At 50.8% G+C, this 22,596-nt stretch overlaps 8 protein-coding genes across 8 annotated transcripts; 7 read left to right on the top strand and 1 right to left on the bottom strand.

The window, feature by feature from the left end:
• Positions 1-1,885: 1,885 nt before the first annotated feature.
• NUU61_000143 (dihydrodipicolinate synthase family protein) lies at positions 1,886-2,935 on the top strand (the record flags this gene model as incomplete). Its single annotated transcript, XM_056650727.1, has 1 exon — positions 1,886-2,935. The coding sequence occupies one exon, from the start codon at positions 1,886-1,888 to the stop codon at positions 2,933-2,935; it is 1,050 nt and encodes a 349-aa protein (XP_056515577.1).
• Positions 2,936-3,613: 678 nt separating this feature from the next.
• On the top strand, positions 3,614-5,431 carry NUU61_000142 (cation diffusion facilitator family transporter; the record flags this gene model as incomplete). Its single annotated transcript, XM_056650726.1, has 4 exons — positions 3,614-3,692; positions 3,752-3,798; positions 3,858-3,944; positions 4,007-5,431. 4 exons carry the CDS (start codon positions 3,614-3,616, stop codon positions 5,429-5,431), a joined length of 1,638 nt encoding a protein of 545 aa, XP_056515576.1.
• A 628-nt stretch (positions 5,432-6,059) lies between these two features.
• NUU61_000141 (putative manganese ion homeostasis (Fr)) lies at positions 6,060-8,130 on the top strand (the record flags this gene model as incomplete). The annotated part of the gene is made up of 2 exons (XM_056650725.1): positions 6,060-6,392; positions 6,472-8,130. 2 exons carry the CDS (start codon positions 6,060-6,062, stop codon positions 8,128-8,130), a joined length of 1,992 nt encoding a protein of 663 aa, XP_056515575.1.
• A 2,005-nt stretch (positions 8,131-10,135) lies between these two features.
• NUU61_000140 (sugar porter family MFS transporter) lies at positions 10,136-11,941 on the top strand (the record flags this gene model as incomplete). The annotated part of the gene is made up of 4 exons (XM_056650724.1): positions 10,136-10,233; positions 10,300-10,628; positions 10,691-11,152; positions 11,214-11,941. The coding sequence occupies 4 exons, from the start codon at positions 10,136-10,138 to the stop codon at positions 11,939-11,941; spliced, it is 1,617 nt and encodes a 538-aa protein (XP_056515574.1).
• A 380-nt stretch (positions 11,942-12,321) lies between these two features.
• On the top strand, positions 12,322-14,204 carry NUU61_000139 (putative ab-hydrolase associated lipase; the record flags this gene model as incomplete). The annotated part of the gene is made up of 2 exons (XM_056650723.1): positions 12,322-13,833; positions 13,893-14,204. 2 exons carry the CDS (start codon positions 12,322-12,324, stop codon positions 14,202-14,204), a joined length of 1,824 nt encoding a protein of 607 aa, XP_056515573.1.
• Positions 14,205-15,031: 827 nt separating this feature from the next.
• NUU61_000138 (uncharacterized protein) lies at positions 15,032-15,810 on the top strand (the record flags this gene model as incomplete). The annotated part of the gene is made up of 3 exons (XM_056650722.1): positions 15,032-15,175; positions 15,280-15,494; positions 15,624-15,810. 3 exons carry the CDS (start codon positions 15,032-15,034, stop codon positions 15,808-15,810), a joined length of 546 nt encoding a protein of 181 aa, XP_056515572.1.
• A 2,513-nt stretch (positions 15,811-18,323) lies between these two features.
• On the top strand, positions 18,324-18,630 carry NUU61_000137 (uncharacterized protein; the record flags this gene model as incomplete). Its single annotated transcript, XM_056650721.1, has 2 exons — positions 18,324-18,423; positions 18,488-18,630. 2 exons carry the CDS (start codon positions 18,324-18,326, stop codon positions 18,628-18,630), a joined length of 243 nt encoding a protein of 80 aa, XP_056515571.1.
• Positions 18,631-20,275: 1,645 nt separating this feature from the next.
• NUU61_000136 (uncharacterized protein) lies at positions 20,276-22,193 on the bottom strand (the record flags this gene model as incomplete). Its single annotated transcript, XM_056650720.1, has 3 exons — positions 20,276-20,651; positions 20,749-20,974; positions 21,071-22,193. The coding sequence occupies 3 exons, from the start codon at positions 22,191-22,193 to the stop codon at positions 20,276-20,278; spliced, it is 1,725 nt and encodes a 574-aa protein (XP_056515570.1).
• Between the last annotated feature and the right edge of the window lie 403 nt (positions 22,194-22,596).

Raw genomic sequence — 22,596 nt, 5'->3', positions numbered from 1 at the left:
CAAGAGCTCTGAAGGCTCTATTGATTAACCAGGGCAAGGTTCAGCCCGATGGGAACAGATCCACTTCGCCAGATATCCGCCAAAGATATAATCATATGCAACGATCCACCAAGAGGGGGGCGAGCGACCCTGTTAACTTGCCATGTACTGTGAAAGAGTGTCGATGAAATCAATTCAAGCTCCGCATGGTTGATTTGGTCCGTGGCGTGGGGTCCGGAGTGTGGGGGGGCGGCTGATTAATACATCGCATACTAAGACCTCCTGATGTCATCTCTACCTAGATCTGGGGGGCAGTAAACTGCTGGACTCTATATGCGGTCTCATGTGTTTTCGATTAACCGAGTTACTAGGGAGACATATCTGTTTGATAGCTATTACCATGAACATATCCCTGCGGCAGTCTCAGAATGGATAGTCTATATTTTCTCGAGCTCTCATGGAATTTGATCTGTGTATGATCATGAAGAACGAATGATGTCTTTGGTCAATGCTTATGCATAAACTCTTGTACGGATATCAAGCATTATTGCTCCACGTTTAAGGTATGGAAAAAAGCCATGTTACATGGGTTATTAAAATACAGGTAATGGCCAGGGATCCTATTTGCTTCCTGAATTTCCACCAGCTCTCAGATGTAGGTTTGACTCATACCATGCATCAAATCCATCAAGCGGAGGATCAGACCCAATGAGTGGGGGATGGGGTCCAATCTGGGGTATCCAGCGCAACATATAAGAACCCTCCTCCCTCTTGCATTTGTCTTGTCTCAACTATCCTCTCTTCTCTATCATTAAAGACAATTATTCCCTAAGTGCCATTCTCCATCTACCAGCATACTCGCAAAAATGAAGATGAACTTCAGTCTCGGTTTGTTGCATTGGACTTTTCGCCTCGAGCGCCCTGGCAGCAGTTCCATTCCGTCGCTCTAAGTTGCACCTTTGTTATGCTTTTTCATGAGATTCTGGGTGGACTGATCGATTGTATAGCTTTTAAGGGCGATGATAGTGAGTGCAACCTCTATATGAGGTCACCTTTTCCTCCGGGACCTTTCATCCTTCCTCAATGCCTGATCATGCTAACTTCATGGTAGGTGACAACCCCCAGTGCTCACAATATGGCGGCGGCACGCAGGCACTCCAAAATGGCAACCGCTGTTACGCGAAATGCAATAAAGGAGTGCCTGACTTCTCTAGGGACACCTGGAACAAGAGTGATCCGTGGTGCTGGCTTGTGGGAGGTGGTTGCAATAGGACGCCAGACTGTAGCACTGACTCTCACAAGGATTGCGAGAGCCAGTGCTATGGCAGCCCAGCTGAATAAGGTTGCTAAGGCGGGCTTGGTTTTTTTTCGTTTTTTTTTTCTCTTTACGGTTTTTCATGAGCTTTGGGTCATGTGTGCAAAGGTTCATCTAGAAATCGAGAAGTGTGTCGAGTGCTACGACTTTTGATTTTTGTTTCCTTTACCACAATGAGGGGATTAAATATTTCTACTCGACATGGAAAATAGGAGTTGAGAACCTATCCTGAGTTCGGATTATTTCAAGTCGGCCTTTCTGCAATTGTGGCTTAACTATCCCCTTGGATGTCAGAGGTTCAGCAGCGTGTGATTGCAAAAGATGAAGCATATACCTATAGATAGAATCTCTCTTAAGACACCTCAATACACTCATTCATGGATGAATCACCTTGACTGGAGGTCCTTGCTATAGATAAGATCATGACGTCTATACAGCATGAGCTCATGTCTGTGTCATCTAGCCGGCATAGCAAATCTCCACCATAGAGGGTAGAGTTTGTAACTGAAAGTCATGAGTTTAATGTTAAAACATGTCTACCGAGCCTCGAAACAACCCCCGTGTGTCACATTACAAGTGCCGCTCATGACAATGAATACTACTGGGATGACAGGCACATCACTTCCACAGAACATCTACTCCAGATCTCAACTCAATAAGTCCTACTCTAGCACGGTCATCGGAATTTCTGAAGAAACTCCACAACGGATTCTCCGACCCGGGGTATACGTGCCGACACTTGCATTCTTTAAAAAAGAAAACGAAGAGTTGGATGAAGCAACCATCGCCCAACATGCAGTGCGGATGGTCAAGGCTGGGGTGGTCGGACTCGTGACGCAGGGCACCTTTGGCGAGGCCGTTCATCTCTCACACATCGAGCGATGCAAAATCACCCGGACTACGCGACATGCGATCGGCGCTGCCGGCTACGTACAGATCCCGATCATCGTGGGCTGCGGCGCCCAGTCAACAAGCGAAGCCATCGAGCTTTGCCACGCTGCCCAATCGTCCGGGGCCGATTATGCGCTTGTCCTCCCGCCATCCATCTACAAAGCACACTATAGCAAAGACATACTCCGGGATTTCTTCACAGATATCGCCAGCATGTCTCCTCTCCCGATCTTGATCTACAACTACCCCACGGTAACAAACGGAGTAGATCTTGACTCCGACCTGATCATCGAGCTCGCCAAACATCCCAACATCGTGGGCTGCAAGCTGAGCTGCAACAACATGGGCAAATTCAACCGCGTGGCGGCGGCAACCCGGCCGGCCACCGAGACCGGACGTGGGTCGGGATTCATGTGTTTTGGGGGCCAGGCCGAGTCGGCTCTGCAAACCCTGACGGGCGCCGGCTCGGGCGTGATTACCGGCCTGGCGAATCTGGCGCCCAAGACCTGTGTGCGACTGGTGGAATTGCACCGGCTGTCGACGCAGGAGAGTTGGGACTTGCAGGGCGTGGTGGCTCGTGCGGACGCGGTGGTGACGAGTGGTGGGATTGCGGGACTCAAATGTACGTTGGAGTCGTTTTTGGGGTATGGCGGGTATGCTCGAAAACCATTGCCTCGGCCTAGTCAAGAGCAGATTGGGCGGCTGTCGGATCAATTTCGAGAGATTGTGGACCTCGAGAAATCGCTCTAGAAAATAGACATTAATAATGAATATTGTTGCACCGACGTGGCTGGCTTTCAAATGTGTCTGGTTGATACCTTGTCGACAGTTAGGGTAGGTGTTGAGTGAGTGGCTAGAAGAGGACGTTGCTTCATAGATCCTAGTTATTCCTGACCTCTCGTAAAGATAGATGTGGTAGATGTGATAGATTTGAAGAGATGTAGAGATGTAGATTTGTAGATTCGTATAGACATGCATGAGAGCGTTAAGTCGATCCGGAGTCGGAGCTTTCCAGCGGGTCGATCGCATCACAGCAGTAGGTGGGGTATGGGATCAGCTCAAGCCATGCCTCTATACGACTCTCTTCCCTCTTCGATTTTGCCAGATTTTAATCTTTGTATGAACAAAAATAATTATTGGGAAAAGACACCCGTTGATCTACACAGGCAGTATATCGTTCACCGCGTTCATGATAACGCCACTCCGGCCGCGACCGGAGCTGATTCCGCCCTCGCTGTTGTGCTCCACCGTTCTCTTCTTCCCGAGACGCTATCGATTTCGACTCAATTTTTTTCCCTAATCCTCCCTCCCATCTGTCCAGGTCCTCTCTTTTTCTCTGCTCATCTGACTGGGTTCAACCTGGCTGAGACTGCTTGCTATCCCTTGCTCTTCTGCGCTGAGCGCGCCGCAAGTGGACCTGCTGTCATCATGGGACTCTCCAAGACCAACAGGATCTTGATCCTGCTGGTCATCGATACAGCGTTCTTCCTGCTTGAATTGATTTCCGGTTAGTATTTTGACTTGGTCTCAAATGCTTGAAATCGTGCTGATAATTGCCCTCGCTAGGCTATGCCGTCCACTCGCTTGCCCTCGTCGCCGATTCGTTTCATATGGTACGTGCATCTCTGAATGCGCGCCCGTGTCATCGATAAAATCCTGACCACTACTCTAGTTGAACGATGTGCTTTCATTGTGTGTTGGGTTATGGGCCGTCAAGGTCGCCAATAATGAAACGAGCTCGAAAATGTACACCTATGGTGTAAGTTGCCAATTCAACCTCGGTGGCAGTATACGGTCTGACAGATGGTTTTCTCACTACAGTGGCAACGAGCCGAGACTCTCGGTGCGCTAGTCAACGGTGTCTTCCTGGTGGCCTTGTGTCTGTCGATCTTTTTGGAGGCCATTCAGCGACTAGTGGAACCCCAAGAAGTGCAAAACCCGAAGCTGGTGTGCATTGTTGGTTGCTTTGGACTGCTGTCCAACATCCTGGGCCTGGTGCTTTTCCATGAACATTCTCATGGCCATGGCCATAGTCATGACCACGGAGAGGAAGACCACGAGGATGTCGATGCGGCCGAGCGCGGGTACAGCGACCACCAGCAAAGCGATACCGTTGGTGCTGATCAGCGTGGAAATGCGGCGGGCATCATGCCTGAAAATGGAGCCGGTCGCCCAGAGAACGTACAGAACAGTCTGCCCCACCCCGCCACGGAACCCGCGTCTCCCCTCTCCCGAAAGCGCCGGGTGACCGATTCCCAGTCGCGTGGCTCGAGACGATACAGCACTTCGACAGGACGTGGATTCGTCAATGTGGAAGATATTCATGTGCATCCAGCAACGCTACGACAGGATATCATTGCGGCCAGCCGCGGCCAGTTCCGGAATGAGCAGTCGTCGGATTCTGAAACGGGTCGCGACGAGGATGAGTACCCTTCTGAGCGGTCCGGTCTTCTGCGTCACCGGGACCGCACTTCCAACTATACCGATGAGAACGGCACCCCTTTCAAAGTCCCGGATCACCCAGGCGAGGACGATGTCCACAAGTCTCACAACCATGCTCAACCAAAACCCAAGGGCCAAAAGAAAGGCGGTCATGATCTCAACATGCGGGGTGTTTTCCTTCATGTTGTGGGCGATGCACTTGGCAACATCGGTGTGATAATCTCGGCCCTGGTCATCTGGCTGACCGATTACGACTGGCGCTTCTATGTGGACCCTGGAATTTCTCTTATCATAACCTTGATCATCCTTGCCTCTGCCATTCCGCTGTGCAAGGCCGCGTCCCGTATCCTCTTGCAGGCCGTGCCCCCGGGTATGAGCATTGACCACATCAAGGAAGATATTGAGCGCCTGCCCGGTGTGATTGGCTCGCACCACCTGCATGTGTGGCAGTTGAGTGACACCAAGATTGTCGCCTCGATCCACATCCAGGTGGACACGGAAATTAAGGGCGAAGGGTCGGAGCGGTACATGCTTCTTGCCCGACAAGTGCGACGGTGCCTGCATGCCTACGGGATCCATTCGTCCACCATCCAACCTGAATTTGCCCCGGAGAGCGATGCCGAGGACACCCAGAGCCACGTCCGGCCATCGTCTTCCCGAGGGGGCACGGACGAGCCCAGCTCGTCCAACAAGCAGCCCAGTCGTGCTGCCAGTGTTCGGGATGGTGACCCCCAGGCCTGCCTTCTGGAGTGTGATGAGAACTGTGCTCGAGGAGGCCAATGCTGCCCCAAAAAGCCCACTTAATCTACTAATGCGTGCCATCTCGTTTTCGGCTTTGGTTTCCTTTTTCTTTTCCCCCCTCTCGGTTCTATCCATTCGCAACAACCTCGCCCTATCTTTATTCTCACCTCGTCTATCCTCATACGTGTTTCCCCTTTCCCGTTTCCCTATTTTGATACCACCTCGCACCGGCTTAGGGTTGAATGGCGTGCTTTCTTAGACAGGCTTTCTGGCAGAAATCGGCCTTTTCGAGGTGGGGCATTCCTCTGCATAGTTCAATCTCTTGGTGCTGCGTGTATTTTTTACCTTTTTTAATCAACTCGTCCGAGTCTCTGAGTTAAACCTGAATGGCGATGGTAGTGTATATACACCCTGTAGATCACTGATCGAGTACGTGGCGGCCCCACGTGACCCCTCTCCCGCGATCGACACATGCGCCGCACGTCGATCCCCCTTGTAGCAGAGTGACTCGTCACCATGCCATGAGAAAAGTTTTCCGTTGATTCATTCTCCTTTGTCTAACTGTTTCCGGCTTTGCTTTTTCATCTCTTGAGCATGCCACGTCCCTCCTTTTGATAGCTATCTCCCGCCCCAACGTGTCTGTGGACGAGCTGCGCCGTTCCTTAGGCTTGCTATTGAGCCAAGCCTTACCATGAGTTACGCTTATCCACGCACCACAGGCGCCTCCTCCCTCCCTTCGTTTACTCCGAGAAAAACTTCGAAAGTGTCAAATTTCGTCAATGATGCTTGGGACTCTCTGCCCGCCGGCACCAAGCAATGGATTTCCCAAGCAAGTACTGCCTACAGGCCGGGAAGGTCGCTAAGGACCAGTGACTTGAAGACATTGGCCTTCCGAGCTGCGAAATGGCTATTTACGGTTACGAATGCGGTGATTTTGCTCTGGGTCTACACTTTGTGGTGGGGTGAGCGGACGGTCTTCGATGAGCATCTCAGAGCGTGTGCTTGGGAAAACTGGGAGACATGGGTGAGTGTATTCCGAACGCCCTAGCTGGGGTCAATTGCTGTGTTCTCGATTTTCGTGCTAGTACTAATCTCTTGATTAGCCTCCTGGTGCTACACCACATCATGTTGCTTTCATCGCCGACCCTCAGCTTGTCGATCCCCATACATACCCCGGCCGTCCGTGGCCTCTCTCGACACTAACGGTGAAATACACCGACCAATACATGCGACGTTCTTTTTCCGGCATCCAGGAATACTTCGTCCCAGACTCGGTGTTATTCCTCGGTGACCTGTTTGACGGAGGCAGAGAATGGGCTACGCGCACGAGCTCGAGCCCAGAAGCTCAGTACAAAAAGATCAAGGATCCATTCTGGAGGAAGGAATATGCTAGATTCGTCAAGATCTTCATGAAGCCATTGGCGAAAATGACTTCGCCTCCCGCTGATGGCCGCGGCCGCAAGATGATTGCCAGCTTGCCAGGTAACCATGACCTGGGGTTTGGCAATGGGATTCAAGAATCGGTGCGGGCACGCTTCCAGACCTATTTTGGACACAGCAATCGAGTCGATGTCATCGGCAACCATACCTTTGTGTCGGTGGACACTGTCTCGCTAAGTGCCATGGACCAACCTGACCCTGTAACGGGCGGGTCGAGCACGGCTGCTGGGGCCACAGATTGGCATAAGCGGCCGATCTGGAAGGATGCAGATGAGTTCCTCGACACCATGCCGGTCCACCGGGCATATGCGGAGACGCAGGAACTTCGGATGCTGCAAAACCAGTCCGAGGGCCCTATTTTCGACTATCGCGTGGTGGACGCTGTTGACAAGTCGATACATTCCAACCCTCAATCGGAGCCCGTAGGGTTTCCTACTATTCTTCTCACCCATGTCCCTCTTTATCGCAAACCAGGGACTCCTTGCGGTCCCCTCCGCGAACACTACCCGCCTTCCTCTCCGGGACAGGAAGTAGAGGAAGATGAACCGAACGCTTTGAAGATCGCAGGGGGTTATCAATACCAGAATGTTTTGACTTCGACTATCTCGAATGAGCTGGTCTCCAAGGCGGGACCCAATATTGTCCAGATCTACTCCGGAGATGACCATGACTACTGCGAGGTTTCGCACCGCGAGTTCAGTGGCGCCCCAAGGGAGATCACGGTCAAAAGTTTTTCCTGGGCAATGGGAGTGCGGCGTCCAGGGTTTCTACTGACGAGTCTATGGAACCCAATTGATCCCCAAACCAGCAAACCGGCGCAGGACGGATCAGGCCCGACAATTCAAAACCACCTGTGTCTTCTTCCCGACCAGCTAGCCGTTTTCATTCACTACGGCTGCATCCTGGGCGTCAGCCTTGTGGTGCTCCTGGCCCGAACCGTGTACCGCGTTCTGTACGCGGCCGACTCCTTACCAACGAACGGCTCTGTTCTGCCTCTGTCCGAACGACGCCCCTACCTCTCCCGCCACAAGTACCAGTCCTCTAGTACGTCCAGCTCCTCGCTGTCTTTGGCCGGTAGCCTAGCCAGCCGTGGCGGCATCACTGCCTCGGCCCGCTATCCCAGCCCCGGCCTTCACCACGATGGGTATCGGGGTCTAGACTATGACGGTGTCAACTGGAAAGGCAAGATCCCTTACCGCCAGCTTCCGGTTGTTGGTCTGCGGCCCACGGCTATCCTCATCGGCGGGGAGTTCTATCGGTCTGTCAAGGGCGTAGTTTATGTGGTGCTGACGGTGTATTTCTTTTTGATCTGGCGCTGGTAGCTGGGTTGTGTTTGGTTGAGCGAAGCATAGAGCGAGCTATACATAGACTTGCAATTTTCATTTCAACGTTATTCCGGACTTTTGTCGTCATCCCTTTTTCGCTCGTATTATTCGTAGTCTCTGCTACCGGAGATGCATGAGCACGGGGCCCCAGATCCTCCACTGCAACCTCTGCTCCGGTCCGGCATAATTCCATCCCCGCTTCTTACGGCTCGGTGTATTCCGGTACACATTCTCCACAGTCTTTTCTGGGGTGTTTTTTCTGGGGTTATGTCCCTTTCCCCCCTCTTCTTCTCAACTCAGCCACTTACTCTATATTTCTCCGGACGCATCGTGATCATTCGTTCCCTTCTCGATCCCGGGGGGAGCATCGGTGATTCGCCGACCACGGACAATTATCGGGATGGCTTCGGGAGACGCGTCCAATCCGACACCCGGGAAAAATCCCGCAGGTGGTGTTTAGGCTTCAGCCAAGCCTTGGGGGGCGGCCCGTGGGATGGATGCAACGTGACATTTCAGGATCAGGGAGGAACAGTGTTTGCTTGGCTTATGCTTTTGAAATTCAAATTTATTTCAAGGTAGGTAGACACTCGAGATGTCTAACTGTATGAGTCTGTTTTCTATCCTTTTCTTAGACTAGATTCTGAATCCTAAGTTGTCGTACCAACTAGCTAATTATGTCTATTATAAACTATGTGTAAACTTCAATGGACTAAATGGTCATCCACTGAGTAATAAGCCTAGGATGTTGAATATTCTGGCCTCTGGTAGTAGTGCCCCTGTTTATATTTCAGTCTCTGTTATATCCCTTAGGCATTCTGGGGTAACACAAACAGTTCATTAAGGCTATTGTATCTAATTTCCAACACCAACTCCAACAGTCCACTCCTTTCTACGACTGTGGATACTATTGGATTAATAGGACAAGGTTTCCAAGCGCGTGGCAGCTGCCACGGGCCTTTCTCAATCCGGCTCCGGTGAACGCGGCATGCATTTGGATATCTGGATATCATTTCTTTAGCCGTGGGATGCATGGGGCAAAACTAAATCTCGGCCCATCGGGCTCTCGACTCGGAGTCTGGGGGAGAACGAAATGGAACATCATCTGGGGTGTGGAGTGGTAAATCCGGAGATGCCACGAGCCGATTTCCCTAGTTTTGTATCCTAGTGGCCACACCATCGACGTGTTTTTTTTGGAACACGACTCCAACTATTATTTTCCTCGGCAGTAATTCAAACTATACCCTGTAAATGTTCTGAGTAAATAAACAAACCCAGAAAATAATATGATATAGTAATAGTAATAGTAATAGTAGTAGTAATGGGAACAATTCGTAAGGCGAACAAGGGATGTCCCCGATGCGGCTCGCCGATCGGCATTTTGGTCGGAACCTGGCCGCAACGTTTGTGGCCCCGTTTTCAGTTGCCTCTCACTTGTCTTAGATCGGCCTTCTCCGGAAAAAAAAGAGTTTCGTCTATTTTCTCTTTCTTTCTGTTGCCGAGGATGCTGCACGCACTGCTGAACTTATGGCTTGAGAAGAATATTTCAGCCCACGGTTCAGCGTAGAGTCAATTTGTGCTGGCCGCCAATTGCCGCTCTAAATGTAAGGTTCCATCCATCCATCGTGGCCGCATTGGCCTGCTCAGGTTCTCCACCTGTCGCGCCGTCCAAACCTTAACTCCCCCGTGTCCCTGGAAAAAGAAATAGAAATAGAGAAAAAAAAATAATGGACTAGTTCAGCCCCAAAGCATGAGAGGCTTAGGTCGCAATTGTCAGACCGGGGTAGGAATCCCTGGGGTTCTTTGCTGCTTTCGGCCATCGTCCCTCTCGAGGGCCACTACAAAAGCAACCGGTGATCCCTCTGTTTATTTGTTTCTCGCTGGATTTGCGGCTCTGCTTGAGATTGTGGTTTCTGACACCTATCGATCCCCTTTTCGAGGATCGTCAGCAATATTCTTGTCTCGACAACTACCTCCTTTTAAACCTTCCCCTTAACCCTCCATCATGGGCTTCAAACTGAAGAAGCCGGATGATGCCGTCGGCTCGGCCGCTCCGGCCATTATTATCGGCCTGTTTGTGGCATTTGGAGGTGTTCTTTTTGGGTATGTGACTGCCATTGAGTCTTGTCTAAGATGATCCTGATTCAACTAACAGTCGCTGGGATGTAGATATGATACCGGTACCATCAGTGGTATTCTCGCCATGGAATACTGGCGAAAGATGTTCTCGACTGGCTACGTCAACCCCAAAGATCATATGCCCGACGTGACCTCCTCGCAATCATCCATGATTGTCTCCCTACTGTCGGCTGGTACCTTCTTCGGTGCCCTGTTTGCCGCTCCGATGGCCGATTACTTTGGTCGTCGACTGGCCATGATTCTCAACACCTTTGTTTTCTGCTTCGGTGTTATCCTGCAGACTGCCGCTACAGCCATTCCCTTGTTCGTGGCAGGGCGGTTCTTCGCTGGTCTGGGTGTTGGTCTGCTCTCTGCAACCAGTATGTTCTTTCTTTTCTACTTCTCGTTGAATGTCCGACCATATATTAATGGCACTACCCAGTCCCCCTCTACCAGTCTGAGACTGCCCCCAAATGGATTCGAGGAACTATCGTCGGCGCCTATCAGCTCGCAATCACAATTGGTCTCCTCTTGGCGGCCATCGTCAACAACGCCACCAAGGACCGCATGGACACCGGCTGCTATCGCATCCCCGTCGCCGTGCAGTTTGCCTGGGCTATCATTCTCGTGATTGGTATGATCTTGTTGCCCGAGACCCCTCGCTTCCTGATCAAGCAGGACAAGCACGAGGAAGCCACCAAGTCACTGGCACGTCTGCGTCGCGTCGACATGAATGACCCCGCCATCGTCGCGGAGCTGGCCGAAATCCAAGCCAACCATGAATTCGAGATGCGCATGGGCAAGGCCAGCTACCTTGAGATTGTTCGAGGATCGATTGGAAGGCGCCTGGCTACTGGATGTGCAGTCCAGGCTCTACAGCAGTTGGCTGGTGTCAACTTTATTTGTACGTCGACTCATCTTCATGGCTACCTTTTGCAAGGAATTTAAATACTAACGCTTGGCAGTCTACTATGGCACCACGTTCTTCCAGAACTCGGGTATCCAGAACTCGTTCATCATCACGCTGATCACCAATATCATCAACGTCGTCTCGACTTTCCCGGGATTGTACATGGTCGAGAAATGGGGCCGTCGCCCATTGCTGATGTTCGGCGCGGTTGGAATGTGCGTGTCGCAGCTGATTGTCGCCATTGTGGGAACAGCCACTACCTCCACCGTCGCCAATAAGGTGCTGATCGCATTCGTGTGCGTTTACATTTTCTTCTTCGCCAGCTCGTGGGGCCCCGTGGCCTGGGTCGTGACCGGCGAGCTGTTCCCACTCAAGGCCCGCGCCAAATGTCTCTCCATCACCACCGCCACAAACTGGCTGCTGAACTGGGCCATCGCCTATGCCACGCCCTACATGGTCAACGGCGGGCCCGGCAATGCCAATCTCCAGTCCAAGGTGTTCTTCATCTGGGGTGGTTTCTGTTTTATCTGTGCCATTTTCGTCTACACGTGCATCTACGAAACCAAGGGTCTTACCCTGGAGCAAGTCGACGAGCTCTACTCGAAGGTGTCTGTTGCCTGGAAGTCGCCGGGCTTTGTTCCCTCCGTTCACTACACTGATGTCCGTGATGTCGCTGACTTCAAGCCCGGCAATCTGGCTCAGTTGGAGGTCGAGGCCGAGGAGAAGCGCAGTGGCGAGCAGGTGGCTCACTTTGAGAGCGTGGATGCGAAGACTTCGGTTTAGATGATGCTCTATGATTTATGGTGGACTTTATTTTGGGTCTAATTATGTATGAAAATGACTTGGGATTTCTTGTATTGAGTTTTCGACCGTATACAGTTTATTCTGTCTAAAATACTCCCAATCATACTCCAGGTCTTTCTTCCCTTAAATCAACAAGTCCAAAATGATCAGGGTTTCCATGGATCACATGTCACGGACATGAATGGTCACGTGATACCACCCTGACGCTAGCCGAAACTGGATATCCTCGGCCTGCACTGCGGCATCGCTCTGTCCAAATCTACAGCGCGCTGCAACCGAATACAGCCCACAGATTGCAATTTGTCGCGGTGACAAGATGCTCACACTCGCTTCGACAGTATCCGTCTAGTTCCACGACTATGTCGGTGCAAACATCAGTCACAACGGTGGACACACCCACCCCTCCCATTCTCCGCAGTGGCTCCGCGTCAAACGAAAAAGACCTCGATGAGCGCGCTCCACTACAGCATGGACAAAAGGGAGATGGTTTCTCTGAAATACAGGAAGAGAATGCCTCTCCAACTATCGCCTACGACAACCAAACCCCACTCGTTGAAAAGCTACCGCAGGCGTCCGATATAGCGTTCACACCCGCCTTGGTCGAACACCCTCTGTTCCCTCCTCTCCCGTCATATGGACCCCCATCATTCCTCGCCAAGCTGCGATACTACGGGTTTATGGTCATTTCGTTCTTTCTGTCGCTTGGCTTTCTAACAGTCATCTTCATCGGTGCATTGATCTCAACCGCTCGAACCGCATTCTCCAATGCCCGACTGCGCATCAGTGGCCATAACCCAGACTCGCAGAGGATATTCTTCGCAGAAGAACAGGCACGGAGAGTGGCGCGAGCCGAGGCCGATCGCAGGTGGCATATTCTGCAACGAAAGAAGGATGTCGATGAAGAACAGGGCCCCGACGAATGCCCTCCGCTGGAAGGAGGGAAAGATCCAGTCGTTTGTGACGTCGCCTACTACGCCAGGCGCGTCGGGCTCGATGTGGAGACATTCCGTGTACAGACGGAAGATGGCTTCATCATCACTTTGTGGCATGTCTATAACCCTCAGGAGTACACGCCGTTATCACCCGAGGAAAGACGTGAGCGAGGGCCAGCGGTCTTTACGGCACCTAGGAAGGCGCGGAACCCTGAATCCAATCGTCGGTATCCCATTCTCTTGATTCACGGCCTCCTTCAAAGTTCCGGTGCCTACTGTACCAACGACGATGATAGCTTTGCTTTCTACCTCTGCAAGTCAGGGTATGATGTGTGGTTGGGGAATAACCGTTGCGGGCCTCATCCGGAGCATACCACAATGTCGACGTCGGATCCACGCATGTGGTCATGGGATATCCGACAGCTGGGGACCCTCGACCTCGCTGCTCTCACCTCGCGCGTGCTGTATGAAACAGGGTTTGAGAAGCTCGGTCTTGTGTGCCACTCTCAAGGAACTACCGAGACATTCGTGGGATTGTCCAAAGAACAGCGACCTGAGCTAGGGGATCACATTTCAGTGTTTTGCGCACTAGCCCCTGCTGCGTACGCTGGTCCCCTTGTCAGCAAACCGTATTTCCGCTTCATGCGGATACTGTCCCCTGATGTCTTCCGACTCGTTTTTGGGATTCAGTCCTTTATCCCGTTCATGATCACCGTGCGGGGACTCCTCAACCCCAAAATCTATGGCACCTTCGCCTACTGGGTTTTTTCCTTCTTGTTCGGCTGGTCCGACGCCCGCTGGGAGCGCGATCTCCGGCACCGCATGTTCCAGTTCTCGCCGGTATACGTTAGTGCCGAGTCGATGCGTTGGTGGCTAGGGAGTGAAAGCTTCGCCCGCCACAAGTGCATTCTATCCACCCTCGACGAAACCCAGCGCGAGGTACACGAAGACCGCCAACTCTGCGGCGACGGTCTTCCCGAGCATGGTGATGATCCTAGCGATGCCTGTCTGGGTGCCCGCGGCACCCTTGGTTTGGCTCGCAGACACCCCCCTTTGCGTTGTGGGTTGCCGGCTCCGATGCTTTGGTCGATGGTCGTCGACTGCTCTCACGCTTTCAGAGTGGCCGAGAGCCGCATGTGCGTGTGGTGCACTCGAAGGTCATTGAGGAATATGAACATCTCGATGTTCTGTGGGCGATGGATGCCATGGACCAAGTTGGCAAGGAAGTTCGCCAAGTCATCTGGACTACTATACCCGAGGATGCGCGCAAAGTGTGTCGTGTTCCGCGGGGGGTTATTGAGGGCGGGTAACATGGAATAATCCTTCTGGTGCAAATGTATACCCATCAATTAGCGTTTAGTATTCTCTTGAATCTTGCCATGTCAAATGGTCTTCATTAAGTGGGCATGTCACCGCAGATCCAAGGCGCTCAACACCAGGCCCTACATGGTTGTACCTGCGCGTACACACAGCTCCACAATCCAATGCGAGCCCTCGGCCCTCCGAGTCAGGAACCGCGTGTGGCTGAGTTCATACCGCGTTAGCGCAACAAGGCTGACCGGCCCACTCTCAACGCCCATCTTCTCAGCGGCATAACAACAGTGTTTTCTTCATATCCCTACTGCCAGAACTTTGTTTCTAGCCCTAGCCCATGGACTCCAGACTGTCTCTGCCTGGATTTCTTGTCATTTTCCATCCACCCTGCTCTACTTTTCCCAGCGAGCAAAAAGCTGATCCATGTTTATCTCGCAACACGGCCCCAATCCGCCGATCTGTCTCCACCAGCCACGGTGTTTATGTTGTCGATCAGGGGACGACGCCAAGACGAACAGCCCACCGTGTTTGGTCGTTTCGTATTTCCCGAGCTCGGGACCCAGTATTCTTTTTCAGTTTTGATATTCATGCAGTCGTTTTTATTCTTATTTATATTTTTCCCTCTTGGCTTTCCACGCCAATATTGTCACGCGGGGCTGTCAACTGCTTTCTTTTCCTTATTCTATTTTCCTATCTCTTCCCGGCATTAAAGCCTCCGACACATTCTCTTTCCCCCCGCTGAGCGGCCAACACTCGCTTCTCGCACTCGTTAAAAGGATCCCGGAGCAGGCTCCGCAGATCCACGCGCCATCATTCGCTTGCCATGGCTTCCTCTGCCGCATACAGGAGCACTCGGTCCTGGATCTGTAGACTGGTGATCCGAGTAGTTGCGGCCCTGGGTGCCGCCGCCACAATGGCTACAATTGTTGCGTCCTCGGGTACGGACATATACCCGGTGATCATTGTGGTGAGTTACGCTATTTGCATTCTTCTCTATTCGGGTTCTTTTGGCGAAAAGGGGGGGTTGGTTGTAAAGAGACCATCCATTAACAGCAATGTTTTTCTGTTTAGTTCGCCATTCTCTTCCTCTGGTCTTTTATCGATGCTATCCTGCTCTGTCTCCGCTGCATCCCGCACTATGCCGTGAATCTCTCAATTGATCTTATTGCCGCACTCGCTGCGCTCGTTATGTCCGCGTTGCTATTCTATATGCAATTCGCCCCCAAGGTTGTTATTGAGGGCGCCGCAAATCTATTACTCCCGGCCTGTCTTGCTGCGTTTACTACGTATGTCTGCCCCCTCCCTCCCCTTAGCCCCTCGGTCATCCTCTGGCTATGTCCACTTTTACGACGGTTACTACTAGTCCTGCAACCTGGCTTGCTAATTATTCTTCTTATTTGATTATATTGTATTAGAATTATGCATATTGTCCTCTTCGCCCTCTCTACCAAAGGCCACCGTGAAGCCCGCCGCGACAAACACCGCCGGATGTGGAGACCTGAGTCCTACTCGCATGATAACCAGATAGGAGTGTCACTGATTTCCATGGATTACAATTCTACGACCAAGTCCTCGTCCAAACCGACTACTGCCAACTTCTGAGTTGGGGTTTAGCACATCACATGTTTCCTATCTTGATATCGAAGTCAGTAACAATGAAAATGCAACTTCGGCATCGGCGTTTTGGTTCTCTTACTGGGTCTTTTAGGCTATATTGCATGATGGTTGATGGGTGACTTGAAATGTACCTCTGGGAGAGAAGTGTCTATGCACAGAAAGTTGTTTTCCTACTTGTTGTCATGTTCTACAACACTGTATAGAGTCAGTATGCTGTCTATACCATCTATATGGTTTTTTTTTTTTTTTTTTTTTTTTTTTTGTATACTACAACCGACGCCGCGAAGCCGCAATGGATGGAGGTCCTTGAGTATTCCAAGTCATATTATACCCGTGACCTGTCTGGCTCTGGGTGACTGAGAGCTAGCCTGAGAGCCAGGTCTAGTAAGTTCGCTAGAGAAAGGCGCTTTGTAAAGGCGTACCTTGCTTTTGATCTCCAAGCATCTCCAGAAGCTCGACCGCATAGTACTATTCTATTGTTGTCCTTGCCTCACGTGCCCTGCTTAGCCCTCATTCTTTCCTCTTCTCGATACTTGCTATCTTCACTATCCTCGAAATATCATTAATCCCCTTCATACCCTAGTCTTGGCTTAGCTGTTTTATCCAGCCTTTCATCAAGTACCATGCGACAATGGTCTTTTCTTCAAAGCTATAGAGGGGAGGCCGCCCTCGAGGTCATTCCTGAGATGAGACCTGGAGACCAAAGACCAAGGTCTGACTCCAGCGGTTTTTGCTGTAAGATCATCTGCGGGGCAATCGCCCCCTTCTCCTATTGGTATGCCTTAATGATCCCCAGGAACTGAGGCTCACTCGGGATCCTTCTTATTCGTTCTCTTTTTTCCGAGCATGGCGTTCTTAAATCCAAATCCTGTACCACCATTACATTCTTTTCCTCTGATTCCGGAGCTCGCTTTCGTGGGGATTCTGGTCCCTGATACAGTCTGTCATCCCATCATCGATTCATCCAGACGAACCTTGCAGTGATGATGGCCCTGAAGAAGCCGGGGTCGGGAAATGTCAGATTGCCAAGGCTATTCTCTGTGAATAGCCCTAGGTCCCTGCTGGCAGTGGAAGCGGCAGGCAAGGACAGTGATGGAGGTGATGTAGGGACAGGGTGCGGCGGGGGCAGAGGTGAGGTCGGCGATTAATGAGGGAACGCGGCCGGGCGAAGTACAACGGGTCGACAGATGAAAGCTTGACTCGGTCCTAGATGAAATAAGCAGCTCAAAAAGACAGATTCTGAGTATAGGGACCTCTCTGGCTTGGACTCTGTCGCAGAAGACGTAGGAGGATAGGCTCTGGGGGTTTGGGACCAATACAGCGGCGGGGAGCCTGATACCGGAGAGAGTCTTCCAAGCATAGCCCTCGGTGGTCTTCACGAGCACATCAAAATTTGCCATGGTCACCTTCTGTTCTTCCGGGGACTGGATCACGTACCAGTCTCAGCTGAAGGGCTCCCTGAATAACTGTGTCCCCCGGGTAGAAGCAACTAGTCTCGAGTAGTCAGCACACATCAAGCAGCAGAAAGACATTTATATACTCTCCCCGACCTATTCACTCTATTTTCTCTGATCTCTTTTTATTATCCCAATATTGAATCAGTCACTTTGCTCTCATTCTGCGCTTGATCTAAGCTCAGTGGAGCCGACCCCGCAAAAGGGGCCACAGTGGGACGGGCTAAAACCCCGGACTCCACTATGTTGCTGAGATGTCACGGTGGGGATAGAAGTAGAGAATAACGTGGGGAAATAAACATACTTATAGTCATAATATACAATATCTGAATGTCGATCAAACAGCCAGTCCCCTCAACTACAGACCAACACATGCTACGTCAGGGGCACTGCGAACGAAAGTCATCCCGGCAGGGTCTGGGGAGATCCCCCTGACAGCGACCACTCAGCACCCTCGTCTTTCTGGCGGTGGGGCATGATGCATCTCCCCAGTCGCGGGCGGGCGTCTGTGCTATGCGCCAATCAAGACGGGCTGGTTGGGTGTGGGGAATGGCCCCATCTTGGACTGGGACATCGAGGACATTTTTTGTTGGTGTTGATATAGACATCGAGAGTGATGTTAATATTCATGATATTGATATGTGTTAGAAATATATGTATAGCAATATATAGCCCAGTATATTCCAGTATAGAATCTATGATTTATACACACTATCGCTCTCTTCCGCCTTTTGGTACCCCAGACATGGATCATGAAACTCTCTGCCCCCGATAGCCCAACCATCCATCTCGTCGATTGGTGCTTGCCACCGTGCAAGGATGTCCCGGGTGTGGCCACGATCGCACGGGATTGGTGGCAGGGATGAGTACCGTCAGTACCTAACCCCGCAAATGTCAGATGATGCTGCCGTATATAGGACCCAGCGCCTTCGCTTCTCTTCTCTTCTTCTTCTCCTCGTCTACTCTTGACACTCTCCACTCCATCACTTTTATCAATATCTTCATCAAATCTTCCTCAGATCTCCCATCTAAGACCCTATCATCATGTCTGCACCGGTCGGTCCTATCCTCCAGCAACTAATGACCCTCCCAGCCCGGTCTCGTCAGGGCCTGAACAACCTCCGTCAACGTCTGTTCCAGCAAGGTATGTCTTTGATCATCGTCTCGAGTTTCTCCTCTGTAAAATACCCCAGCTTACTCTCATCTAGGCGAGAAACCCAAGAAAGAGGGCCAGCTCATCCGCACCTCGCTGAACGCCCACCGTCCCGTCTGGATGACTGCCGGCGGCGGTGTCTACACCAGCATGGCAGCCGTCTATCTCACCCTCCGCTACCTCAAGCATCTCCGATAAGGGTCTGGGTGTAATAGACTGGCTCCTTGTTTGTCTTCTACTCTTCATCTACACAACATACCATCTTTCCCTTTTTTGATTCACTGCTTCTCTTTCATCCTCGACTTCGACGATGTTGCTGGATGAACATCAGGATGGATGGCTAGGCAGCCCCTTTCCGTTTTGTTTCTTTAGTCTTTCTTTTGTTCGGTCGGGCATATCGTCGCCATAGATTGGCAAGACGGACGCGGAGTTGGTTAGGGCTACTGTACCCTCTTGAACAATTACATCAAATCAAACCACAATGACTTACATTGATATTCCTATTGTAATCATCCTAACGAGGCCTTGGATATACTAAGTATTCTGAGATTATGTTGGTCAGAATGACATCTACTCGAAAAGAGGTAATACGCCCCTGAGAGGGGTGAATCGGCGGTCATCATGACCAAATAACACACAGTAGAACAACACAGCCATGCAAATCGCCCACCTCCAAGTCCCTTCCTGCCGATACCTACACACTCGAAACAGGATCTGATCATCGATAGGACTTGGCCTAGCCGTAACACATACAGATGTATAGTATGAGAAGTCTCTAATCTAATGTATTTCTCTATATTCATATAGTGAGGTAGACGGGTTCTATACATGTACACCTCGTTGACATATTCGATTGCAACAGATAAAACATATTTCAGCCCAGCCGACAAAGGGGGGCACCCTCCCGCAGCAGACCTATCATATTCCCTCGCTTACTCACAGTCGTCGTCACCGCGACGCTGCATGATCTCATGATGGACGCCCCGGGTGCGCTAGTGCTCTGGCGTCTTGGCATCCCCGCATTTGCTGTTTCTTTTTATGATCCGGGATCCGGTGTTGAATGGTTCACTAGAGAGGATACTCAGGGAATTGTTAGATAGTTTAAAGTATTAATCGATTGGTTTTATTGTCTAGGACTCTTAGAGGGACTCAAGTATCTTGCCGTTTGGATTCTTCCATGCTTACAGGGTCTGAAAAGCTTTGAAGATGCTACTCACAGAGATTTTGACACATCCCAAAGAACGAAAGCCGAAGTCTTGAGGGCTATTAGAAACGAATCATAGAAGGGGATCACGTTGATCGTGGGGAATGTGGGCCGAACAAGCGCTCGTGGTGCCCTGTTGAGAAATAAGTGATTTCTTCAAGTTCATCAACTGCGCTTGAAACCTCAGCTAGTAATATAATTTATATATTTGATCGCTGTGCCAAATACGCTCTAAGACGTCCTTTTATTAGTCGGAGTATTCGAAATCTCTACTTTTATATCTGCATCTTGGCTACCTGACGTAAACTCACCGCGCTCCTTAATAAAATCCAATTTTTGACGTTTTTAGCCAACGCCCCCCTCCCCCTCCCATAATCGCTGCGCTGGATCATTGAGCGCTACGGTAGTAACGTGATGTGATAACACGCGTAGAGGGCTCTTAGTAGAAATGCTTCTTTACTAATTACTCCTCGATTCGGGGTCAACAGCACCGCAGGTACATACGACATCCGTTTTCTTGGTTTATTGTTCATGCAGAAAATAGAGAAAGGCACACACCATCTTTCAAACAAGATTTTGATGGGTTTCAATAATCACAAGACCAAATATGTACATCAAATTTCTCGGGCCGCTTAATATCTAACCCTGAAACAAATTGAGCCCAGACCCAGAGCGCAGTGGCCCGAGCCCTTGCTTCTGGCGCTCCAGATCCACAAGAGCATCGTCTTTCTTCTCCAAAGAAAAGAACTGGGCCTGGGCCCTGACAGCCAGAGACCGCAGCCAGTCCACGACATGTCCCTGGCGCTGATAATGGGACTTGGCCTGCTCGGCGTAGATCCCATACCATTCGGATCGAACAGCACTGCTGCTCCATCCGAATGCCGCGACAAATGTATCGGTTGAGACGGGTGGATCACCCGCTATCTCCGGACTACTGCCCCAGCCACATGCGAGCCGGCTGCACGGGGGCGAATCGGTAGAGCCGAAGCCTTTGAGAAGTTGGGGCATGGTAGTGCTAAATGATTCAAGATGCTAGTTAGTGTAATTCGGGGTAGCTGCAGGCCTCTGACATACGGCGTGACCCGATAGCTTGAGGGAAAGTTTGCACTTACACGAGGAAATTCTGGAAAGCGTATTCGAAGGCACGCCGATTAGATTCCCCGCTGGGCACGTGGAATGTCATAATCTCTAGGGTTGGGGGAGCTCCAAGTGGCCGGGATTTGGGAATCTGCAAGTAAGAGAGATCCGGGTTGACATGGCTTTCAGAAGCTAGCGCCTCTAGTTGACTCTGGAATTTCAACCGGACATCTTCGCTGAGGCCGCCGCCGTCTTTGTATTCTGTATTTATCTTGGTTTTAGTGACCATATTGATTGTTCAATCTTGACACCGTAAATGTATAGATGGAATCTTTGAAAAGTTGAGTGGCGCCTTACCTAAAAAGACACAGATCCTATTGTCTCCAGTATCATCTTGACTCTTGCCCCAACGGAGGTCAGAGCAGTCGGCAGGCTTCCATAGATCGACGAGAAGATCCTTGAATTTCTTTACCACTGCGCCATCGCCAAGAGGAAGACAAGTGGAGATAGCTTCGATGGCTCCTCGAGAATTCGGCAAAGTAAGTGCTGGCATCTCGTGCTGGTTAATCGCACCAGTCGAATACCATTGACCCGTCGGGCCAGCAGAGAGCAGTTTCCCGGCTTGCTGTTTGTTATAATTTTCTGCGTGAAGCCGATCTAAATCACCCGGCTCGAAGCTATCTTCTGCTCGGTAACACGGAGTCACAGAACCGTTGAGGAGTGGATGGTTGCATTGCGTGCTGCTCAAGCTGTTGGGGATAGGCGTCACAGCGTGAAGGGAATCTTTTGATGCGATATTGACAGGTTTCGTCAGGACTGAAACGACATCCTCTGCCTCGTGCCCAAAAGCTGTAGTTTTACTCGGGGTGTCCTGCTGAGTCCTTTCTGCATCTATACCGGGCTTCCAGAAGAGCAAGCCAGCAAAGTACCGGTTCTCGGTCTCGAATTCCTGGTCAAGCCAGCCGCCGCAAGCAGAGACTATCTCCGAGTCAGAGGCAGACTTTGCGTAGACTTCGCGCTGGAAGTCGTGCTCTTTTATAGATGCCGTGGCCGGGATGTAGTACGAAACCAATTCAACCGGACCCTCCGCACCAAGCGCTTCTGAAGGGAGTTCCAGTTGAAGGGAACGGTTGATAGAACTCTTGATGTAGCCCAGCAATAGGGTGAATCCTAGCGAGTTCTGAAACTGCTTCCATGCTTGTCCACTCTCCCACTGGATCAAGACTAGGATTGCCTGGGGTTCTTTTTGCTCTAGCAAGGCCCAGCGAATGCTTTGACACCCTGGCAGACTCGAGGTAAACTGGAGGGACCTGTGCCATAGAGTTGCCTCGGGTCGTGATGCATCTAGCACGTTCACATCCGCTTGGAAATTGAGCAGTATAATGTCGAGGACCGGTGTTGTGGGGAACAGAGCAATGTCTACCTCTGTGTAGGGGATGCCCGACAAAGATGGTTTCGGACCTCCTCGGGGATTCAGCATTTTTGAGGTCAATGCGACAAGAAGGTATATCCAAGATTGGACTGGTTGGACTGGGAGAATATGAGAGCCTAGGCAACATCCATCCCCATGGATACGGAAATAGCCGCACTTCGGACAAAATTAGTCAGCCCATACATAACTTAGTTATACCTAGTTATGTAGGTCCACGAACTTGGAAGGTTTTCACCGCTTTGATTATTACCACTTGCCTTTGGTTAAAGAGTAATAGCAGTTTACCTAAAAAAAAGAAAAGAAAGAAACTGTAAACACAATACATTATCATTATCATTCTTCTTGTTTTAGGTTGGGCTAAATTCCTCCTTTGAGGGAGAAATAGGCCCAGGTAGATAAGTGTCCGCTAGATCTTATGTATCCTTCTACTTTTTCCAACACTCGTCATAAG

Source organism: Penicillium alfredii, assembly GCF_028826965.1.
Source record: "Penicillium alfredii strain IBT 34128 chromosome Unknown utg000001l_segment0_segment0, whole genome shotgun sequence".
In the NCBI taxonomy this organism is placed as follows: Eukaryota; Fungi; Ascomycota; class Eurotiomycetes; order Eurotiales; family Aspergillaceae; genus Penicillium; species Penicillium alfredii.
The sequence above is the reverse complement of the archived record's forward strand: the minus strand, read 5'-3'. Positions and strand labels throughout refer to the sequence as shown.